Source organism: Oncorhynchus tshawytscha, unplaced genomic scaffold (genome assembly GCF_018296145.1).
Source record: "Oncorhynchus tshawytscha isolate Ot180627B unplaced genomic scaffold, Otsh_v2.0 Un_scaffold_7589_pilon_pilon, whole genome shotgun sequence".
NCBI classification, from domain to species: Eukaryota; Metazoa; Chordata; class Actinopteri; order Salmoniformes; family Salmonidae; genus Oncorhynchus; species Oncorhynchus tshawytscha.
This window is the reverse complement of record NW_024609826.1, coordinates 244,810-264,647: the sequence shown is the minus strand read 5'-3', so window position 1 is coordinate 264,647 and position 19,838 is coordinate 244,810. Positions and strand designations below refer to the sequence as shown.

General features: G+C 46.2%; 1 protein-coding gene across 1 annotated transcript in view; it reads left to right on the top strand.

Annotated features, from left to right (window-relative positions):
* Nucleotides 1–19,838, top strand: part of nek11 (NIMA-related kinase 11) — an 84,789-nt gene that overhangs the window by 7,156 nt on the left and 57,795 nt on the right. Inside the window, exon 3 of the mRNA XM_042319160.1 lies at nucleotides 13,449–13,614. Coding sequence (XP_042175094.1) covers nucleotides 13,449–13,614 — 166 coding nt within the window. The remainder of the gene's footprint in view (nucleotides 1–13,448; nucleotides 13,615–19,838) is intronic.

Genomic DNA, 19,838 nt, shown 5'->3' with positions numbered 1-19,838 from the left:
ACGTATTCTTAAGCAGTTTGAACTTTTGAGTCACTGCCTGAATTGGCTTTGTTCTGCCCATTGTAGCATATGGCTTCAGTTTAACAGATGCTGTGGTATTTCAATTCTGACTCATTACGACTCCGCAAAACAGCAGTCAAATGAGCCCTCCAACACCTGAGTGTCAGTTAGCTGTATTCAAGCTATATTTGAGATATATAGAGATATATGTTCCAAGGATGCATTTAAAGCAGTGCATTCACATACAGTATACACATTCATTTCTCACATTTTTCTCAGATCATATGACTGCAGATTGTGGGTTGGTGTTGGAAGCCACACCCTTTCCCTTACTGAAGACATCAGGCATCACCAGCCTCTCTGCAGTAAAAATACATATCAAATCATCATCTGCTATGATGATCAATGTCATCACTCTGCTCATGGATCACACCTGCTTTGAGCAAGAGGAGTTTCTGAATGTCTGATGTTGGTTCCCCTGGGGCAGGGTGTCAAACTCATTCCATGGATGGCCTAGTGTCTGTGGGTTTTTGGTTTTGCTTTTCAATTAAGGCCTAGACAACCAGCTGAGAGGAGTTCCTCACTAATTTGTGACCAGAATTCAACAATCAAGTACAAAAACGTGCAGAAACTCAGCCCTCCGTGGAATGAGTTTGACATGTGATTCTGTTACCTGGACTGTCCATCAGACAGACACATCCACACTGAGAGACGACTGATATCTTTCCTTTCCTCACCACGTGAGACCAGTGTCAGTCAGGCTACTGTCTATCACATGCAATGATGACTCGTGTGTGTGTGTGTGTGTGTGTGTGTGTGTGTGTGTGTGTGTGTGTGTGTGTGTGTGTGTGTGTGTGTGTGTGTGTGTGTGTGTGTGTGTGTGTGTGTGTGTGTGTGTGTGTGTGTGTGTGTGTGTGTGTGTGTGTGTGTGTGTGTGTGTGTGTGTGTGTGTGTGTGTGTGTGTGTGTGTGGTTCTGAATTCATGTATTATATCCAGCCAGAATTCCTCCTGGACTTGCTGAAGCCAGTCACTCATGACTTCTGGTTTCTGCTTCCCTTCTTGGCACTGAAGCAGGTAGTTATGCACATAGCAAGAAAGGATTTTTAAATGGATGTTTTGTTGAGCACAGTAGAGTAGGTAACCATTTTTGGTTCCAGGTAGAACCCTTCTTGGTTCCAGGTAGAACTCTTTTGGGTTCAATGTTCAAAAATGGTTCTACCTGGAACCAAATGGGTTCTACTTGGAACCAAAGGGGTTCTTCAAAGGGTTCTCCTGTGGAAACAGCAGAAGAACCCTTTTTGGCTCTAGATAGCACCTTTTTTTCTAAGAGTGTAGATGTGTCATACACATACAGTGTACACATACAGTGTAATCACATACAGTGTACACATACAGTGTGCACATACAGTGTACACATACAGTGTGCACATACAGTGTACACATACAGTGTAATCACATACAGTGTACACATACAGTGTGCACATACAGTGTGCTTTGTGACGTTATTGACTTATTCTGGTCAACAGGCCCATCAAGCTGACCTCTATTCCACTGTGTAATCACATACAGTAGATGGCTTTGAACAAGAAGAAACTGGACTTTAAAAAGTACAGACTTCAAGGCTACAACAGAGAGAGCTGCCTCGGGGATACAGCTGTTTCACATCAGCCCAAGACAAATGGCCTTGTCTTCTTCCCCTTTATTAACAATCTCCTCCTTATCGTTTCATTCCAACGTTAAAATGATTAACTCTGAATGAGGAGCGATGTGTTCTTCTGCCTGTTTCGTAAACAAGAGTGACAGGCAGCCAAGATTGTCAGAAATAGTTTCCCCTTTGTTTGTTTATTCATTTAGTTTCCCCACCCATTCACTTAGTGTGTGCAGCATTCTGGGAAAAGAACAATTGCTCCTTCGGTTAGCTTAGCTGTCAACAGTTACTGTAAATGTTCCCCATCCAAAACGTGTGTATTGAGTGTTTGTAAACACAGTCATTACTAACAATGATGGTCTTGTCTAGATGGTTTATTGTGTGCTTACTATACTAATTACAAAGTCGCAGCTGATGTGCAATCAGTACCAAGTCATTATTGTATAATGCACACATATCTAATTCATTACCAGCACCTAACAGCAGGCTGTTGGAGTCCATCTCCAATGTGTAAATAAGTATCAGCCAATAGCGGGATACTTCTTGCTGAAGCAAGCACACTAGTTAAATGACGACCAGCTGACGTTTCTGTCCCTGCATACTTGAGTTGTGTGTACCCGCTAGCTCAATAAGTGCTTCTGTACCTTTTGGGAAGAATTACGGAGGTGAGGACAAACAGCTTGGTAATATTTCCTTCTGGGCTGTGGATAGATGTGGTTGGCAGCACCCATGCCTCTCGCCTCTCGCCTCTCACACTCTCCCTCGCCTCGCCCGCCACCACACATCCATTTAGCAATATCCCACCACTCATTTCCCTGCAATGCGAGGTCTTTCACTTGGAAAAGAGCAATATACAGACGGTACTGATGCGGATAGAACGTTTTTAAAGGCTCAACAAATGAAATTGAATTAGAAATCAAATCAGAAAAAAGAAGCCCTGGTTGCATATTAGGGACTGACTGACTGACTGACTGACTGACTGAGTGCTTCCAGGTGGATTTGTGGTGGTGTGGCCAGTGGATCAGAGATGGTCAGGTCTCAGATCTTTACTGTACATGGATACAGAGGGGTGATGCAGGTGTTCTTTACATGGAGCTGGTCTTGTCTGGCTGATTGCTATGCAAGGCCTACTGGAGGGGCTTCCATGCCAATAGTTGGCTCCTGTTCACCAGTTCTTGTATAACTTATACACATACAGATCATTATATATACTGTATATACACATCCCCTCGCCTCTCTCCCCTCTCACCTCTTGCTTCTCTCCCCTCTCCCCACCTCCCTCTCCCCTCTCCCCTCCTCCCTCTCCCCTCCTCCCTCTCCCCCCCTCCCCTCGCCTCTCTCCCCTCTCACCTCTTGCTTCTCTCCCCTCTCGCCCCTCTCACCTCTTGCTTCTCTCCCCTCTCGCCCCCTCTCCCCTCCTCCCCCCCCCCTCCCCTCCCCTCGCCTCTCTCCCCTCTCACCTCTTGCTTCTCGCCCCTATCCCCTCCTCCCCCTCCCCTCACCTCTCTCCCCTCTCACCTCTTGCTTCTCGCCCCTCTCCCCTCTCACCTCTAGCTTCTCTCCCCTCACACCTCTCTCCCCTCTCCCCCCCTCCCCTCGCCTCTCTCCCCTCTCACCTCTTGCTTCTCTCCCCTCTCGCCTCTCGCCTCTCTCCCCTCTCCCCTCTCCCCTCTCGCCCCTCTCCCCTCTCCCCTGTCCCCTCTCCCCTCTCCCCTGTCCCCTCTCCTCTCTCCCCTCTCCCCTCGCCCCTCTCCCCTCTCCCCTGTCCCAGTCCATATTGTAATTTGAACTTCTGGAATCCATCAGGACATGTACATCTGTTTGGGTTTATTCTTCATGTTAACAGTGAGACAGACAACATTTTCAACATATACCTGTAAATCTTTGTAGTGATTTCTCATCTTGTTTTTCAGACTGTCATCACCTTGTTACATCAGCTAGTGATGTGGCCAGTAGGACCATAGGAATGATACCAATGGTTTATGTGTGTGTGTGTGTGTGTGTATGTGTGTGTGCATGGTGTGCGTGCGTGTGCATGGCGTGTGTGTGTGTATGTGTGTGTGTGTGTACCGTAATGTGGCTTCCCTCCCCACTGTTCCAGGATTATACCAATGTGATCCAACTAACAGAGACAATAAGAGAATCTGGACACGCTACGTTCTAAGTTATTCCCTGCAGGAACGGCTCGATGAGTAATGTGATGTTCATGCCGCATGGCGATAACCCCTGTCCTATGAGATTGAATGGAGGACTTTCTCTGAATTCTGAATGCCCTCTGCTGCAATGTGATATTTTGAGGGAGACAGAACAATGTGATATTATGAGGGAGACAGAACAATGTGATATTATGAGGGAGACAGAACAATGTGATATTATGAGGGAGACAGAACAATGTGATATTATGAGGGAGACAGAACAATGTGATATTATGAGGGAGACAGAACAATGTGATATTATGAGGGAGACAGAACAATGTGATATTATGAGGGAGACAGAACAATGTGATGTTATGAGGGAGACAGAACAATGTGATATTATGAGGGAGACAGAACAATGTGATATTATGAGGGAGACAGAACAATGTGATATTATGAGGGAGACAGAACAATGTGATATTATGAGGGAGACAGAACAATGTGATATTATGAGGGAGACAGAACAATGTGATGTTATGAGGGAGACAGAACAATGTGATATTATGAGGGAGACAGAACAATGTGATATTATGAGGGAGACAGAACAATGTGATATTATGAGGGAGACAGAACAATGTGATGTTATGAGGGAGACAGAACAATGTGATATTATGAGGGAGACAGAACAATGTGATATTATGAGGGAGACAGAACAATGTGATATTATGAGGGAGACAGAGGGAGACAGAACAATGTGATATTATGAGGGAGACAGAACAATGTGATATTATGAGGGAGACAGAACAATGTGATATTATGAGGGAGACAGAACAATGTGATATTATGAGGGAGACAGAACAATGTGATATTATGAGGGAGACAGAGGGAGACAGAACAATGTGATATTATGAGGGAGACAGAACAATGTGATATTATGAGGGAGACAGAACAATGTGATATTATGAGGGAGACAGAACAATGTGATATTATGAGGGAGACAGAACAATGTGATATTATGAGGGAGACAGAACAATGTGATATTATGAGGGAGACAGAACAATGTGATATTATGAGGGAGACAGAACAATGTGATATTATGAGGGAGACAGAGGGAGACAGAACAATGTGATATTATGAGGGAGACAGAGGGAGACAGAACAATGTGATATTATGAGGGAGACAGAGGGAGACAGAACAATGTGATATTATGAGGGAGACAGAGGGAGACAGAACAATGTGATATTATGAGGGAGACAGAACAATGTGATATTATGAGGGAGACAGAACAATGTCAAATCAAATCAAATTCAAATCAAATTTTATTTGTCACATACACATGGTTAGCAGATGTTAATGCGAGTGTAGCGAAATGCTTGTGCTTCTAGTCCCGACAATGCAGTAATAACGAGCAAGTAATCTAACTAACAATTCCAAAAAAAAAACTACTGTCATACACAGTGTAAGGGGATAAAGAATATGTACATAAGGATATATGAATGAGTGATGGTACAGAGCAGCATAGGCAAGATACAGTAGATGATATCGAGTACAGTATATACATATGAGATAAGTATGTAAACCAAGTGGCATAGTTAAAGTGGCTAGTGATACATGTATTACATAAGGATGCAGTCGATGATATAGAGTACAGTATCAACGTATGCATATGAGATGAACAATGTAGGGTAAGTAACATTATATAAGGTAGCATTGTTTAAAGTGGCTAGTGATATATTTACATCATTTCCCATGATTAAAGTGGCTGGAGTAGAGTCAGTGTCATTGACAGTGTGTTGGCAGTAGCCACTCAATGTTAGTGGTGGCTGTTTAACAGTCTGATGGCCTTGAGATAGAAGCTGTTTTTCAGTCTCTCGGTCCCAGCTTTGATGCACCTGTACTGACCTCGCCTTCTGGATGGCAGCGGGGTGAACAGGCAGTGGCTCGGTGGTTGATGTCCTTGATGATCTTTATGGCCTTCCTGTAGCATCGGGTGGTGTAGGTGTCCTGGAGGGCAGGTAGTTTGCCCCGGTGATGCGTTGTGCAGACCTCACTACCCTCTGGAGAGCCTTACGGTTGAGGGCGGTGCAGTTGCCATACCAGGCGGTGATACAGCCCGCCAGGATGCTCTCGATTGTGCATCTGTAGAAGTTTGTGAGTGCTTTTGGTGACAAGCCGAATTTCTTCAGCCTCCTGAGGTTGAAGAGGCGCTGCTGCGCCTTCCTCACGATGCTGTCTGTGTGAGTGGACCAATTCAGTTTGTCTGTGATGTGTATGCCGAGGAACTTAAAACTTGCTACCCTCTCCACTACTGTTCCATCGATGTGGATGGGGGTGTTCCCTCTGCTGTTTCCTGAAGTCCACAATCATCTCCTTAGTTTTGTTGACGTTGAGTGTGAGGTTATTTTCCTGACACCACACTCCGAGGGCCCTCACCTCCTCCCTGTAGGCCGTCTCGTCGTTGTTGGTAATCAAGCCTACCACTGTTGTGTCGTCCGCAAACTTGATGATTGAGTTGGAGCGTGCATGGCCACGCAGTCGTGGGTGAACAGGGAGTACAGGAGAGGGCTCAGAACGCACCCTTGTGGGGCCCCAGTGTTGAGGATCAGCGGGGAGGAGATGTTGTTGCCTACCCTCACCACCTGGGGGCGGCCCGTCAGGAAGTCCAGTACCCAGTTGCACAGGGCGGGGTCGAGACCCAGGGTCTCGAGCTTGATGACGAGCTTGGAGGGTACTATGGTGTTGAATGCCGAGCTGTAGTCGATGAACAGCATTCTCACATAGGTATTCCTCTTGTCCAGATGGGTTAGGGCAGTGTGCAGTGTGGTTGAGATTGCATCGTCTGTGGACCTATTTGGGCGGTAAGCAAATTGGAGTGGGTCAAGGGTGTCAGGTAGGGTGGAGGTGATATGGTCCTTGACTAGTCTCTCAAAGCACTTCATGATGACGGATGTGAGTGCTACGGGGCGGTAGTCGTTTAGCTCAGTTACCTTAGCTTTCTTGGGAACAGGAACAATGGTGGCCCTCTTGAAGCATGTGGGAACAGCAGACTGGTATAGGGATTGATTGAATATGTCCGTAAACACACCGGCCAGCTGGTCTGCGCATGCTCTGAGGGCGCGGCTGGGGATGCCGTCTGGGCCTGCAGCCTTGCGAGGGTTAACACGTTTAAATGTCTTACTCACTTCGGCTGCAGTGAAGGAGAGACTGCATGTTTCCGTTGCAGGCCGTGTCAGTGGCACTGTATTGTCCTCAAAGCGGGCAAAAAGTTATTTAGTCTGCCTGGGAGCAAGACATCCTGGTCCGTGACTGGGCTGGGTTTCTTCCTGTAGTCCGTGATTGACTGTAGACCCTGCCACATACCTCTTGTGTCTGAGCCGTTGAATTGAGATTCTACTTTGTCTCTGTACTGGCGCTTAGCTTGTTTGATAGCCTTGCGGAGGGAATAGCTGCACTGTTTGTATTCAGCCATGTTACCAGACACCTTGCCCTGATTAAAAGCAGTGGTTCGTGCCTTCAGTTTCACACGAATGCTGCCATCAATCCACGGTTTCTGGTTAGGAAATGTTTTAATCGTTGCTATGGGAACGACATCTTCAACGCACGTTCTAATGAACTCGCACACCGTATCAGCGTATTCGTCAATGTTGTTGTCTGACGCAATACGAAACATCTCCCAGTCCACGTGATGGAAGCAGTCTTGGAGTGTGGAGTCAGCTTGGTCGGACCAGCGTTGGACAGACCTCAGCGTGGGAGCTTCTTGTTTTAGTTTCTGTCTGTAGGCAGGGATCAACAAAATGGAGTCGTGGTCAGCTTTCCCGAAAGGGGGGCGGGGCAGGGCCTTATATGCGTCGCGGAAGTTAGAGTAACAATGATCCAGGGTCTTTCCACCCCTGGTTGCGCAATCGATATGCTGATAAAATTTAGGGAGTCTTGTTTTCAGATTAGCCTTGTTAAAATCCCCAGCTACAATGAATGCAGCCTCCGGATAAATCGTTTCCAATGTGATATTATGAGGGAGACAGAACAATGTGATATTATGAGGGAGACAGAACAATGTGATATTATGAGGGAGACAGAACAATGTGAGATTATGAGGGAGACAGAACAATGTGAGATTATGAGGGAGACAGAACAATGTGATATTATGAGGGAGACAGAACAATGTGAGATTATGAGGGAGACAGAACAATGTGATATTATGAGGGAGACAGAGGGCGACAGAACAATGTGATATTATGAGGGAGACAGAACAATGTGAGATTATGAGGGAGACAGAACAATGTGATATTATGAGGGAGACAGAACAATGTGATATTATGAGGGAGACAGAACAATGTGATATTATGAGGGAGACAGAACAATGTCATATTATGAGGGAGACAGAACAATGTCATATTATGAGGGAGACAGAACAATGTCATATTATGAGGGAGACAGAACAATGTGATGTTATGAGGGAGACAGAACAATGTGATGTTATGAGGGAGACAGAACAATGTGATATTATGAGGGAGACAGAACAATGTGATATTATGAGGGAGACAGAACAATGTCATATTATGAGGGAGACAGAACAATGTGATGTTATGAGGGAGACAGAACAATGTCATATTATGAGGGAGACAGAACAATGTGATGTTATGAGGGAGACAGAACAATGTGATATTATGAGGGAGACAGAACAATGTGATATTATGAGGGAGACAGAACAATGTGATATTATGAGGGAGACAGAACAATGTGATGTTATGAGGGAGACAGAACAATGTGATATTATGAGGGAGACAGAACAATGTGATGTTATGAGGGAGACAGAACAATTGCATAAAACAAAAAGCAAAAAACGAAGCACTGAGTCACACAGACACATTTTTATTTACTAAATCCATACTCTCAGTTATTTTTAATTCACCAATCGTATTTATATTTCTGCTCAATTACCTTCTGTGACATAATATGCTAAATGTGTAGAAACACAAAGGCAAGGTGAAGTCGGCTGTTTGTTTGTTACTTAACCAATGTGCCATTGAATGACGCCCCTGCCAGCCTGCCTCTGGCTATAAGGAGTCATCTATTCTAGAGGCTCCATGTCACACTAAGAGATGAGTCCTTCTGTGCCATTCTCTGGTCCTCTACGTCAGGGGTTCTTCAACTTTTTCAGCCCAAGATCCAAATAAGAAATGGGCCGTTCTCCCGTGACCCAAATCGTCCTCCAACGACCCAAATGAAGATGAAATAGTGTGTGATTATAGACGCATTCTGATAACTCGTGACCCACTTGCCCAGGGCCCACTTTAGGCCCAGGCCCATCATTTAAGCAACCCTGCTCTATGTCAATCTCTGCCACCAAGGACAAGGCCACTAAACTGCAAACCATTTATCGTATCATACTGTACATACTGTATGCATGAGAACATGGGAAAGGTGATGATATCTAATGAAGCACAGTATATGGAGGGGGATTTTGAACGACCCATTTATCACAATGTTCCACCAACATCTCCACAACCAGCTGACTTCAACAGTGTTGGAAATCTCCACCAACAGCAGTCTTAGTGTTGGAAATCTCCACAAACAGCGGTCGTAGACAGTGTTGGAAATCTCCACAAACAGCAGTCTTAGTGTTGGAAATCTCCACAAACAGCAGTCTTAGTGTTGGAAATCTCCACAAACAGCAGTCTTAGTGTTGGAAATCTCCACAAACAGCAGTCTTAGACAGTGTTGGAAATCTCCACAAACAGCACTCTTAGTGTTGGAAATCTCCACAAACAGCAGTCTTAGACAGTGTTGGAAATCTCCACAAACAGCAGTCTTAGTGTTGGAAATCTCCACAAACAGCAGTCTTAGTGTTGGAAATCTCCACAAACAGCAGTCTTAGACAGTGTTGGAAATCTCCACAAACAGCAGTCTTAGACAGTGTTGGAAATCTCCACAAACAGCACTCTTAGTGTTGGAAATCTCCACAAACAGCAGTCTTAGACAGTGTTGGAAATCTCCACAAACAGCAGTCTTAGTGTTGGAAATCTGCACCAACAGCAGTCTTAGACAGTGTTGGAAATCTCCACAAACAGCAGTTGTAGACAGTGTTGGAAATCTCCACAAACAGCAGTCGTAGACAGTGTTGGCCATGTAGTACATTAAACCACAGCTTTGTCATGAATGATCCCATCCCTCCACTGTCTCCTGGATGACCTCTCAACCCTGTCCACTGATATGGTAGTGACCCGGAAGTTACTTCAACCTGGGATCACTGGCTAGCTCAGAACAACAGTAAGCCCACACCTATGCTGACATTAACAAGAAGTCAAGGAACACTCAATCTGCAGACGATCATTTCATTCCAGGAAGACAAATAATCTGACCGACTATCAGACACAGCCCAGCTTGACCATGACTCATTGCAGAGAGCCAACAGAAGAGGGTGTAAAATATGTTTTCCGGCAGGAAGGAAGAAAGTGGAAGTTAAGTCTTAAATGTCTTGACTGCTGCCACCGGGAACCTGTGAAGAGAGCTGAGAAGACGCAACACCAGATGGAACACATTTCACCAACCACACTAACCCTGGATGCCAACCCAACCCAACATGTGTCATAGTTAGGGCCATGTGTTGTGGTTAATCATATCAGAAGCCTAAGGATCTCTCAGTCTCAGAGCAGCATACCAGGATGTCATTTAGGACAATGCGTTTCCGCTGCCTAACCTTTGCAGAAGGTGAGAGAAAGTGAAGTAGGAAGCTGAATAGAGAGAGACTGAATGAGAACGTAGACTTCACATCAATGACCTGAGGACCAATTTAGCCAGAGGTTCTTTGTGCTGCGACAGATCAGTCCTTTCTCTGAGTGGGGCCTGATGAGCTCCTTAAAGGTACGGAAGGAGGAGAGGTAGAGAGGAGGAGATGAAGAGAGGAGGAGATGAAGAGAGGAGGAGAGGTAGAGAGGAGGAGCGATAGAGAGGAGGAGAGGTAGAGAGGAGAGGTAGAGAGGAGGAGAGGAAGAGAGGAGGAGAGGTAGAAAGGAGGAGAGGAAGAGAGGAGGAGAGGAAGAGAGGAGGAGAGGTAGAGAGGAGGAGCAATAGAGAGGAGGAGAGGTAGAGAGGAGGAGAGGTAGAGAGGAGGAGCGATAGAGAGGAGGAGAGGTAGAGAGGAGGAGAGGTAGAGAGGAGGAGCGATAGAGAGGAGGAGAGGTAGAGAGGAGGAGAGGTAGAAAGGAGGAGAGGATGAGAGGAGGAGAGGTAGAGAGGAGGAGTGATAGAGAGGAGGAGAGGTAGAGAGGAGGAGCGATGGAGAGGTAGAGAGGGAGGAGAGGTAGAGAGGAGGAGAGGAAGAGAGGAGGTGAGGTAGAGGGGGAGAGGAAGAGAGGAGGAGAGGTGGAGAGGAGGAGAGGTAGAGAGGAGGAGCGATAGAGAGGAGGAGAGGTAGAGAGGAGGAGAGGAAGAGAGGAGGAGAGGTAGAAAGGAGGAGAGGAAGAGAGGAGGAGAGGAAGAGAGGAGGAGAGGTAGAGAGGAGGAGCAATAGAGAGGAGGAGAGGTAGAGAGGAGGAGAGGTAGAGAGGAGGAGCGATAGAGAGGAGGAGAGGTAGAGAGGAGGAGAGGTAGAGAGGAGGAGCGATAGAGAGGAGGAGAGGTAGAGAGGAGGAGAGGTAGAAAGGAGGAGAGGATGAGAGGAGGAGAGGTAGAGAGGAGGAGTGATAGAGAGGAGGAGAGGTAGAGAGGAGGAGCGATAGAGAGGAGGAGAGGTAGAGAGGAGGAGAGGTAGAGAGGAGGAGAGGAAGAGAGGAGGTGAGGTAGAGGGGGAGAGGAAGAGAGGAAGAGAGGAGGAGAGGTGGAGAGGAGGAGAGGTAGAGAGGAGGAGCGATAGAGAGGAGGAGAGGAAGAGAGGAGGAGAGGTAGAGGGGGAGAGGAAGAGAGGAGGAGAGGAGGAGAGGTGGAGAGGAGGAGAGGTAGAGAGGAGGAGCGATAGAGAGGAGGAGAGGTGGAGAGGAGGAGAGGTAGAGAGGAGGAGCGATAGAGAGGAGGAGAGGAGGAGAGGAAGAGAGGAGGAGAGGTAGAGGGGGAGAGGAAGAGAGGAGGAGAGGAGGAGAGGTGGAGAGGAGGAGAGGTAGAGAGGAGGAGAGGAAGAGAGGAGGTGAGGTAGAGGGGGAGAGGAAGAGAGGACGAGAGGTGGAGAGGAGGAGAGGTAGAGAGGAGGAGCGATAGAGAGGAGGAGAGCAGGAGAGGAAGAGAGGAGGAGAGGTAGAGGGGGAGAGGAAGAGAGGAGGAGAGGAGAGGAGGAGAGGTGGAGAGGAGGAGAGGTAGAGAGGAGAGGAAGAGAGGAGGAGAGGTGGAGAGGAGGAGAGGAGGAGAGGAAGAGAGGAGGAGAGGTAGAGAGGAGGAGAGGTAGGGAGGAGGAGAGGAAGAGAGGAGGAGAGGTAGAGAGGAGGAGCGATAGAGAGGAGGAGAGGTAGAGAGGAGGAGAGGTAAGAGAGGAGGAGCGATAGAGAGGAGGAGAGGTAGAGAGGAGGAGAGGTAGAGAGGAGGAGCGATAGAGAGGAGGAGAGGTAGAGAGGAGGAGTGATAGAGAGGAGGAGAGGTAGAGAGGAGAGGTAGAGAGGAGGAGAGGTAGAAAGGAGGAGAGGTAGAGAGGAGGAGAGGTAGAGAGGAGGAGAGGTGGAGAGCAAGAGAGGTAGAGAGGAGGAGAGGTAGAGAGGTAGAGAGGAGGAGCGATAGAGAGGAGGAGAGGTAGAGAGGAGGAGAGGTAGAGAGGAGGAGAGGAAGAGAGGAGGAGAGGTAGAGAGGAGGAGAGGAAGAAAGGAGGAGAGGTAGAGAGGAGGAGAGGAAGAGAGGAGGAGAGGTAGAGAGAAGTGGAGATAGAGAGGGGGAGAGGAAGAGAGGAGGAGAGGTAGAGAGGAGGAGAGGTAGAGAGGAAGAGAGGTGGAGAGGAGTAGCGATAGAGAGGAGGAGAGGTAGAGAGGAGGAGAGGTAGAGAGGAGGAGCGATAGAGAGGAGGAGCGATAGAGAGGAGGAGAGGTAGAGAGGAGGAGAGGTAGAGAGGAGGAGAGGTGGAGAGGAGGAGAGGATGAGAGGAGGAGAGGTAGAGAGGAGAAGCAATAGAGAGGAGGAGAGGTAGAGAGGAGGAGAGGTAGAGAGGAGGAGCGATAGAGAGGAGAGGAAGAGAGGAGGAGAGGTAGAGAGGAGGAGAGGAGGAGAGGTAGAGGGGAGGAGAGGAAGAGAGGAAGAGAGGTAGAGAGGAGGAGAGGAAGAGAGGAGGAGAGGAAGAGAGGAGGAGAGGTAGAGAGGAGAGGTAGAGAGGAGGAGAGGTATAGAGGAGGAGAGGTAGAGAGGAGGAGAGGTAGAGAGGTAGAGAGGAGGAGAGGTAGAGAGGTAGAGAGGAGGAGAGGTAGAGAGGAAGAGAGGTGGAGAGAAGGAGCGATAGAGAGGAGGAGAGGTAGAGAGGAGGAGAGGTAGAGAGGAGGACGAGCTGACAAGATCTGTCATTCTGCTCCTGCACAAGGCAGTTAACCCACTGTTCCTAGGCTGCCATTGTAAATGAGGATTTGTTCTTAACTGACTTGCTTGGTTAAATAAAAAATAAAAATAACTTGCTACTACGTACATGTGTTGCCCTTTTTCGAAAAACCCCTTACTATAACCTTTCTCTCTCCTTTGCCGTCTGACCTTTGATCCCTAGTAAGGTGCTGAAGGAGATCCCTCTCGGGGACCTGCGTCCTAACGAGACAGTCCAGGCATCCCAGGAGGCTCAGCTCCTGTCCCAGCTCCACCACCCAGCCATCATCACTTTCTACAGCAGCTTTCTGCATAGAGACTCCTTCTGCATCATCACTGAGTACTGTGAGGTAGGACTGATGTCTCCAGATCTCTTGGAATCTTTTGTGCTGTTGCAATCTCATCCACAACCTTGAATAATGCATTCATTCTCGAGTTCCCTCTGTCAGCTGGACTGGCATCAGGTCAGGGCATCAACCATGCAGTGAGGAAATATTCTCCGCCATCGGTCCGTTTTCAGTTTCCTCGTTTGACCTTGGGCAGGGATCATGTGTACCTTGCCATTGCATTCTCAGTTGTTATTTTCTGTCAGAAACATGTGAAGTGGTTAACCTTTACAGGATTGGTGGGTCCCCCTCGGTACGGTTGAGCTAACGTAGGCTAATGTGATTAGCATGAGGTCGTAAGTAACAAGAACATTTCCCAGGACATAGACATATCTGATATTGGCAGAAAGCTTAAATTCTTGTTAATCGAACTGCACTGACCAATTTACAGTAGCTACCTTGCTATTGTTTGAGGAGAGTGCACAGTAATGAACTTGAAAAGTTATTAATAAACCAATTAGGCACATTTGGGCAGTCTTGATACAACATTTTTAACAGAATGCAATGGTTCATTGGATCCGCCTAAAACTTTGCACATACACTGCTGCCATCTAGTGGTTGAAATCTATGTTGAATAATATATTATGGCCTTTCTCTTGCATTTCAAAGATGATGGTGCAAAAAAATAAAAAAACGTTTTTTTCTTTGTATTATCTTTTACCAGATCTAATTATATTCTCCTTCATTCATTTCACAGTTACACAAACTTCAAAGTGTTTCCTTTCAAATGGTATCAAGAATATGCATATACATTTGAAGTCGGAAGTTTACATACACTTAGGTTGGAGTCATTAACTTGTTTTTCAACCACTCCACAAATTTCTTGTTAACAAACTATAGTTTTGCCAAGTCGGTTAGGACATCTACTTTGTGCATGACACAAGTAATTTTTCCAACAATTGTTTACAGACAGATTATTTAACTTATAATTAAATTTATCACAATTCCAGTGGGTCAGAAGTTTAGTTAACGGTGCCTTTAAACAGCGTGGAAATTCCAGAAAATTATGTCATGGCTTTAGAAGCTTCTGATAGGCTAATTGACACCATTTGAGTCAATTGGAGATGTACCTGTGAATGTATTTCAAGGTCTACCTTCAAACTCAGTGCCTCTTTGCTTGACATCATGGGAAAATCAAAAGAAATCGGCCAAGACCTTAGAAAATGATTGTAGACCTCCACAAGTCTGGTTCAACCTTGGGAGCAATTTCCAATCGCCTGAAGGTACCACGTTCATCTGTACAAACAATAGTACACAAGTATAAACACCATGGGACCACGCAGCCGTCATAACGCTCAGGAAGGAGACCCGTTCTGTCTTCTAGAGATGAACGCACTTTGGTGTGAAAAGTCCAAATCAATCCCAGAACAACAGCAAAGGACCTTGTGAAGATGCTGGAGGAAACAGGTACAAAAGTATCTATATCCACAGTTAAACGATTCCTATATCGACGTAACCTGAAAGGCCGCTCAGCAAGGAAGAAGCCACTGCTCCAAAACCGCCATACAAAATCCAGACTACGGTTTGCAACTGCACATGGGGACAAAGATCGTACTTTTTGGAGAAATGTCCTCTGGTCTGATGAAACAAAAATAGAAGTGTTTGGCCATAATGACCATCATTATGTTTGGAGGAAATATAGGGAGGCTTGCAAGCCGAAGAACACCATCCCAACCTTGAGGCACGTGGGTGGCAGCATCATGTTGTGGGGTTGCTTTGCTGCAGGAGGGACTGGTGCACTTCACAAAATAGATGGCTTCATGAGGCAGTAAAATGATGTGGATATATTGAAGCAACATCTCAAGATATCAGTCAGGAAGTTAAAGCTTGGTCGCAAATGCGTCTTTCAAATGGACAATGACACCAAGCATACATCCAAAGTTGTGGCAAAATGGCTTAAGGACAACAAAATTAAGGTATTGGAGTGGCCATCACAAAGCCCTGACCTCAATCCTATAGAAAATGTGTGGGCAGAACTGAAAAAGCGTGTGCGAGCAAGGAGGCCTACACACCTGACTCAGTTACACCACCTCTGTCAGGAGGAATGGGCCAAAATTCACCCAACTTATTGTGGGAAGCTTGTGGAAGGCTACCCGAAACGTTTGACCCAAGTTAAACAATTTAAAGGCAATGCTACCAAATACTAATTGAGTGTATGTAAACTTCTGACCCACTGGGAATGTGATGAAAGAAATAAAAGCTGAAATAAATCATTCCCTCTACTATTATTCTGACATATCAAATACTTAAAATAAAGTGGTGATCCTAACTGACCGAAGACAGGGAATTTTTACTAGATTTAAATGTCAGGAATTGTGAAAATCTGAGTTTAAATACACTGCTCAAAAAAATAAAGGGAACACTTAAACAACACAATGTAACTCCAAGTCAATCACACTTCTGTGTAATCAAACTGTCCACTTAGGAAGCAACACTGATTGACAATACATTTCACATGCTGTTGTGCAAATGGAATAGACAGCAGGTGGAAATTATAGGCAATTAGCAAGACACCCCCAATAAAGGAGTGGTTCTGCAGGTGGTGACCACAGACCACTTCTCCGTTCCTATGCTTCCTGGCTGATGTTTTGGTCATTTTTGAATGCTGGCGGTGCTTTCACTCTAGTGGTAGCATGAGACGGAGTCTACAACCCACACAAGTGGCTCAGGTAGTGCAGCTCATCCAGGATGGAACATCAATGCGAGCTGTGGCAAGAAGGTTTGCTGTGTCTATCAGCGTAGTGTCCAGAGCATGGAGGCGCTACCAGGAGACAGGCCAGTACATCAGGAGACGTGGAAGAGGCCGTAGGAGGGCAACAACCCAGCAGCAGGACCGCTACCTCCGCTTTTGTGCAAGGAGGAGCACTGCCAGAGCGCTGCAAAATGACCTCCAGCAGGCCACAAATGCGCATGTGTCTGCTCAAACGGTCAGAAACAGACTCCATGAGGGTGGTATGAGGGCCCGACGTCCACAGGTGGGGGTTGTGCTTTACAGCCCAACACCGTGCAGGACGTTTGGAATTTGCCAGAGAACACCAAGATTGTCAAATTCGCCACTGGCGCCCTGTGCTCTTCACAGATGAAAGCAGGTTCACACTGAGCACATGTGACAGATGTGACAGTCTGGAGACGCCGTTGTTAAGGGATTCTTTATCAATAATGACTAATTATGTTTACATTTCAATCAGGACTGACTAATCAGAATACTATTATGTTACTGTATAGATGTATGAATGTTCTTTTAATCCTAGTACTGGATATAATGTGTGTAAATATAATCAAGAATTAGAACATTGACTGTCTGTTCCTTGGTAGAAATGAATGAACTTATCGTCAGACTGGCTAGAATGCTTATCTACACAGGAAGACCTTGGCTCATAAATTATATTAAATTGGTGTGGGACGATGTGGGAAGGCTTGAGATACTGCCTTTGTACCAGGGTGAAGAAGAGACAGGACAGTTCGAAAACTAATGACGTCATTTTCAGTTTATAACCTGTGGTAAACTGTATCATGTTCAGTACTCTCGAGAATAAACGCTGCTGATTGATTTTGAGACTGGTCTCTGTCCATTTTATGCAAATAAGAGTCTTACAAATTCTTAGAAGTGGACGGAGTGTTTAATTTAATTGGGTGTTAAAACATGTAGGAATTTAATTCCTGTAACAGCCGTGGAGAACGTTCTGCTGCCTGCAACATCCTCCAGCATGAACGGTTTGGCGGTGGGTCAGTCATGGTGTGGGGTGGCATTTCTTTGGGGGGCCGCACAGCCCTCCATGTGCTCGCCAGAGGTAGCCTGACTGCCATTAGGTACCGAGATGAGATCCTCAGACCCCTTGTGAGACCATATGCTGGTGAATTTGGCCCTGGGTTCCTCCTAATGCAAGACAATGCTAGACCTCATGTGGCTGGAGTGTGTCAGTAGTTCCTGCAAGAGGAAGGCATTGATGCTATGGACTGGCCCACCCGTTCCCCAGACCTGAATCCAATTGAGCACATCTGGGACATCATGTCTCGCTCCATCCACCAACGCCACGTTGCACCACAGACTGTCCAGGAGTTGGCAGATGCTTTAGTCCAGGTCTGGTAGGAGATCCCTCAGGAGACCATCCGCCACCTCATCAGGATCATGCCCAGGCGTTGTAGGGAGGTCATACAGGCACGTGGAGGCCACACACACTACTGAGCCCCATTTTGACTTGTTTTAAGGACATTACTTCAAAGTTGGATCAGCCTGTAGTGTGGTTTTCCACTTTAATTTTGAGTGTGACTCCAAATCCAGACCTTCATGGGTTGATAAATTTGATTTCCATTGATCATTTTTGTGTGATTTTGTTGTCAGCACATTCAACTATGTAAAGAAAAAAGTATTTAATAAGAATATTTCATTCATTCAGATCTAGGATGTGTTATTTTAGTGTTCCCTTTATTTTTTTGAGCAGTGTATATTTGGCTAGGGTGTATGTAACCTTCCGACGTCAACTGTGCTTCAGGTCATGGGCCACAGGCAGTTAGATTTGGGTATGTCATTTTAGGGAATTTTTAAAAAAGGGTCCAATCCTTAACACCTGCCCTTTCCACAACACAGACTGACTTTCCAGGAAATGTCAAATGTGTAGTGTGTTTTTAAAAATACTTCTGAAGTTTGTAATTTCCCCTTTGAAATGTCATACTTGATTTTCCTTTATGAAAAATGTATCAACCCCTACAAAAATGTCCATGAATTATAATCACATAATTCACATTTCCTGTTGCTGCAGGATTATTTTCCTGCTGTAGCAAACTGGCTCAAATTAAGATCCTACATGTGTATAAGGACGTTTTGATCCCGTCATGCACTTATCGTGTTATAAAGTCATGGCTTTGTGATTTTCTTATATAACACCATGGCTTGGAATCACTCCATACAGCGCTAACATGATTACATGGTCACTGTGGTTCCCTGCACCAGAGCAGCACACCTCTCTCTTCAAACTGTAGCCCTGTAGGTGTTCCAAGCTAGAGAGAGGTCACAGGGAAATGTTTGAAGTGTCAGAGCATGGAACAAGTGATTGATCTGTGCCCCCTCCTTCTCCGCCCCCCTTCTCTCGCTCTCGCTCTCTCCCCGTTTTTCTTTTCATCTTGTCAAAGTGTTTTCTGTATAGATTACTGCAGGTAGGGGTTCTGTCCTTCAGTCTTTCTCCTACTAGATTACTGCAGGTAGGGGTCCTGTCCTCCAGTCTTTCTCCTACTAGATTACAGCTGTAGGGGTCCTGTCCTCCAGTCTTTCTCAAACTAGATTACTGCAGGTAGGGGTCCTGTCCTCCAGTCTTTCTCCTACTAGATTACAGCTGTAGGGGTCCTGTCCTCCAGTCTTTCTCAAACTAGATTACTGCAGGTAGGGGTTCTGTCCTCCAGTCTTTCTCCTACTAGATTACAGCAGGTAGGGGTCCTGTGCTCCAGTCTTTCTCCAACTATAGTAGATTACAGCAGGTAGGGGTCCTGTCCTCCAGTCTTTCTCCTACTACAGTAGATTACAGCAGGTAGGGGTCCTGTCCTCCAGTCTTTCTCCTACTACAGTAGAGTACAGCAGGTAGGGGTCCTGTCCTCCAGTCCTTCTCCTACTACAGTAGATTATAGCAGGTACGGGTCCTGTCCTCCAGTCTTTCTCCTACTACAGTAGATTACAGCAGGTAGGGGTCCTGTACTCCAGTCTTTCTCCTACTACAGTAGATTACAGCAGGTACGGGTCCTGTCCTCCAGTCTTTCTCCTACTAGATTACAGCAGGTAGGGGTCCTGTCTTCTAGTCTTTCTCCTACTAGATTACAGCAGGTAGGGGTCCTGTCCTCCAGTCTTTCTCCTACTACAGTAGATTACAGCAGGTACGGGTCCTGTCTTCCAGTCTTTATCCTACTAGATTACAGCAGGTAGGGGTCCTGTCTTCCAGTCTTTCTCAAAAATATCATGGTGTACAAGACACCTGTCTGATTGGCGCCTGTCTGAGTGGACTGATCCATTGTGGAGGCCGTGGGGATGGCACAGTCCATCAGTCTAAGAGATGTGCTACTGAATTGTGTATGGTTATATTATGTAAGAACCATGATGCAACACAAATCAAAATGAAAATTATTTTATAGCAAATGCGCTTTCTCCCACGTTGGATAGTGGTTACTGTCCTGAAACACATCAGGTTCTGAAACACATCAGT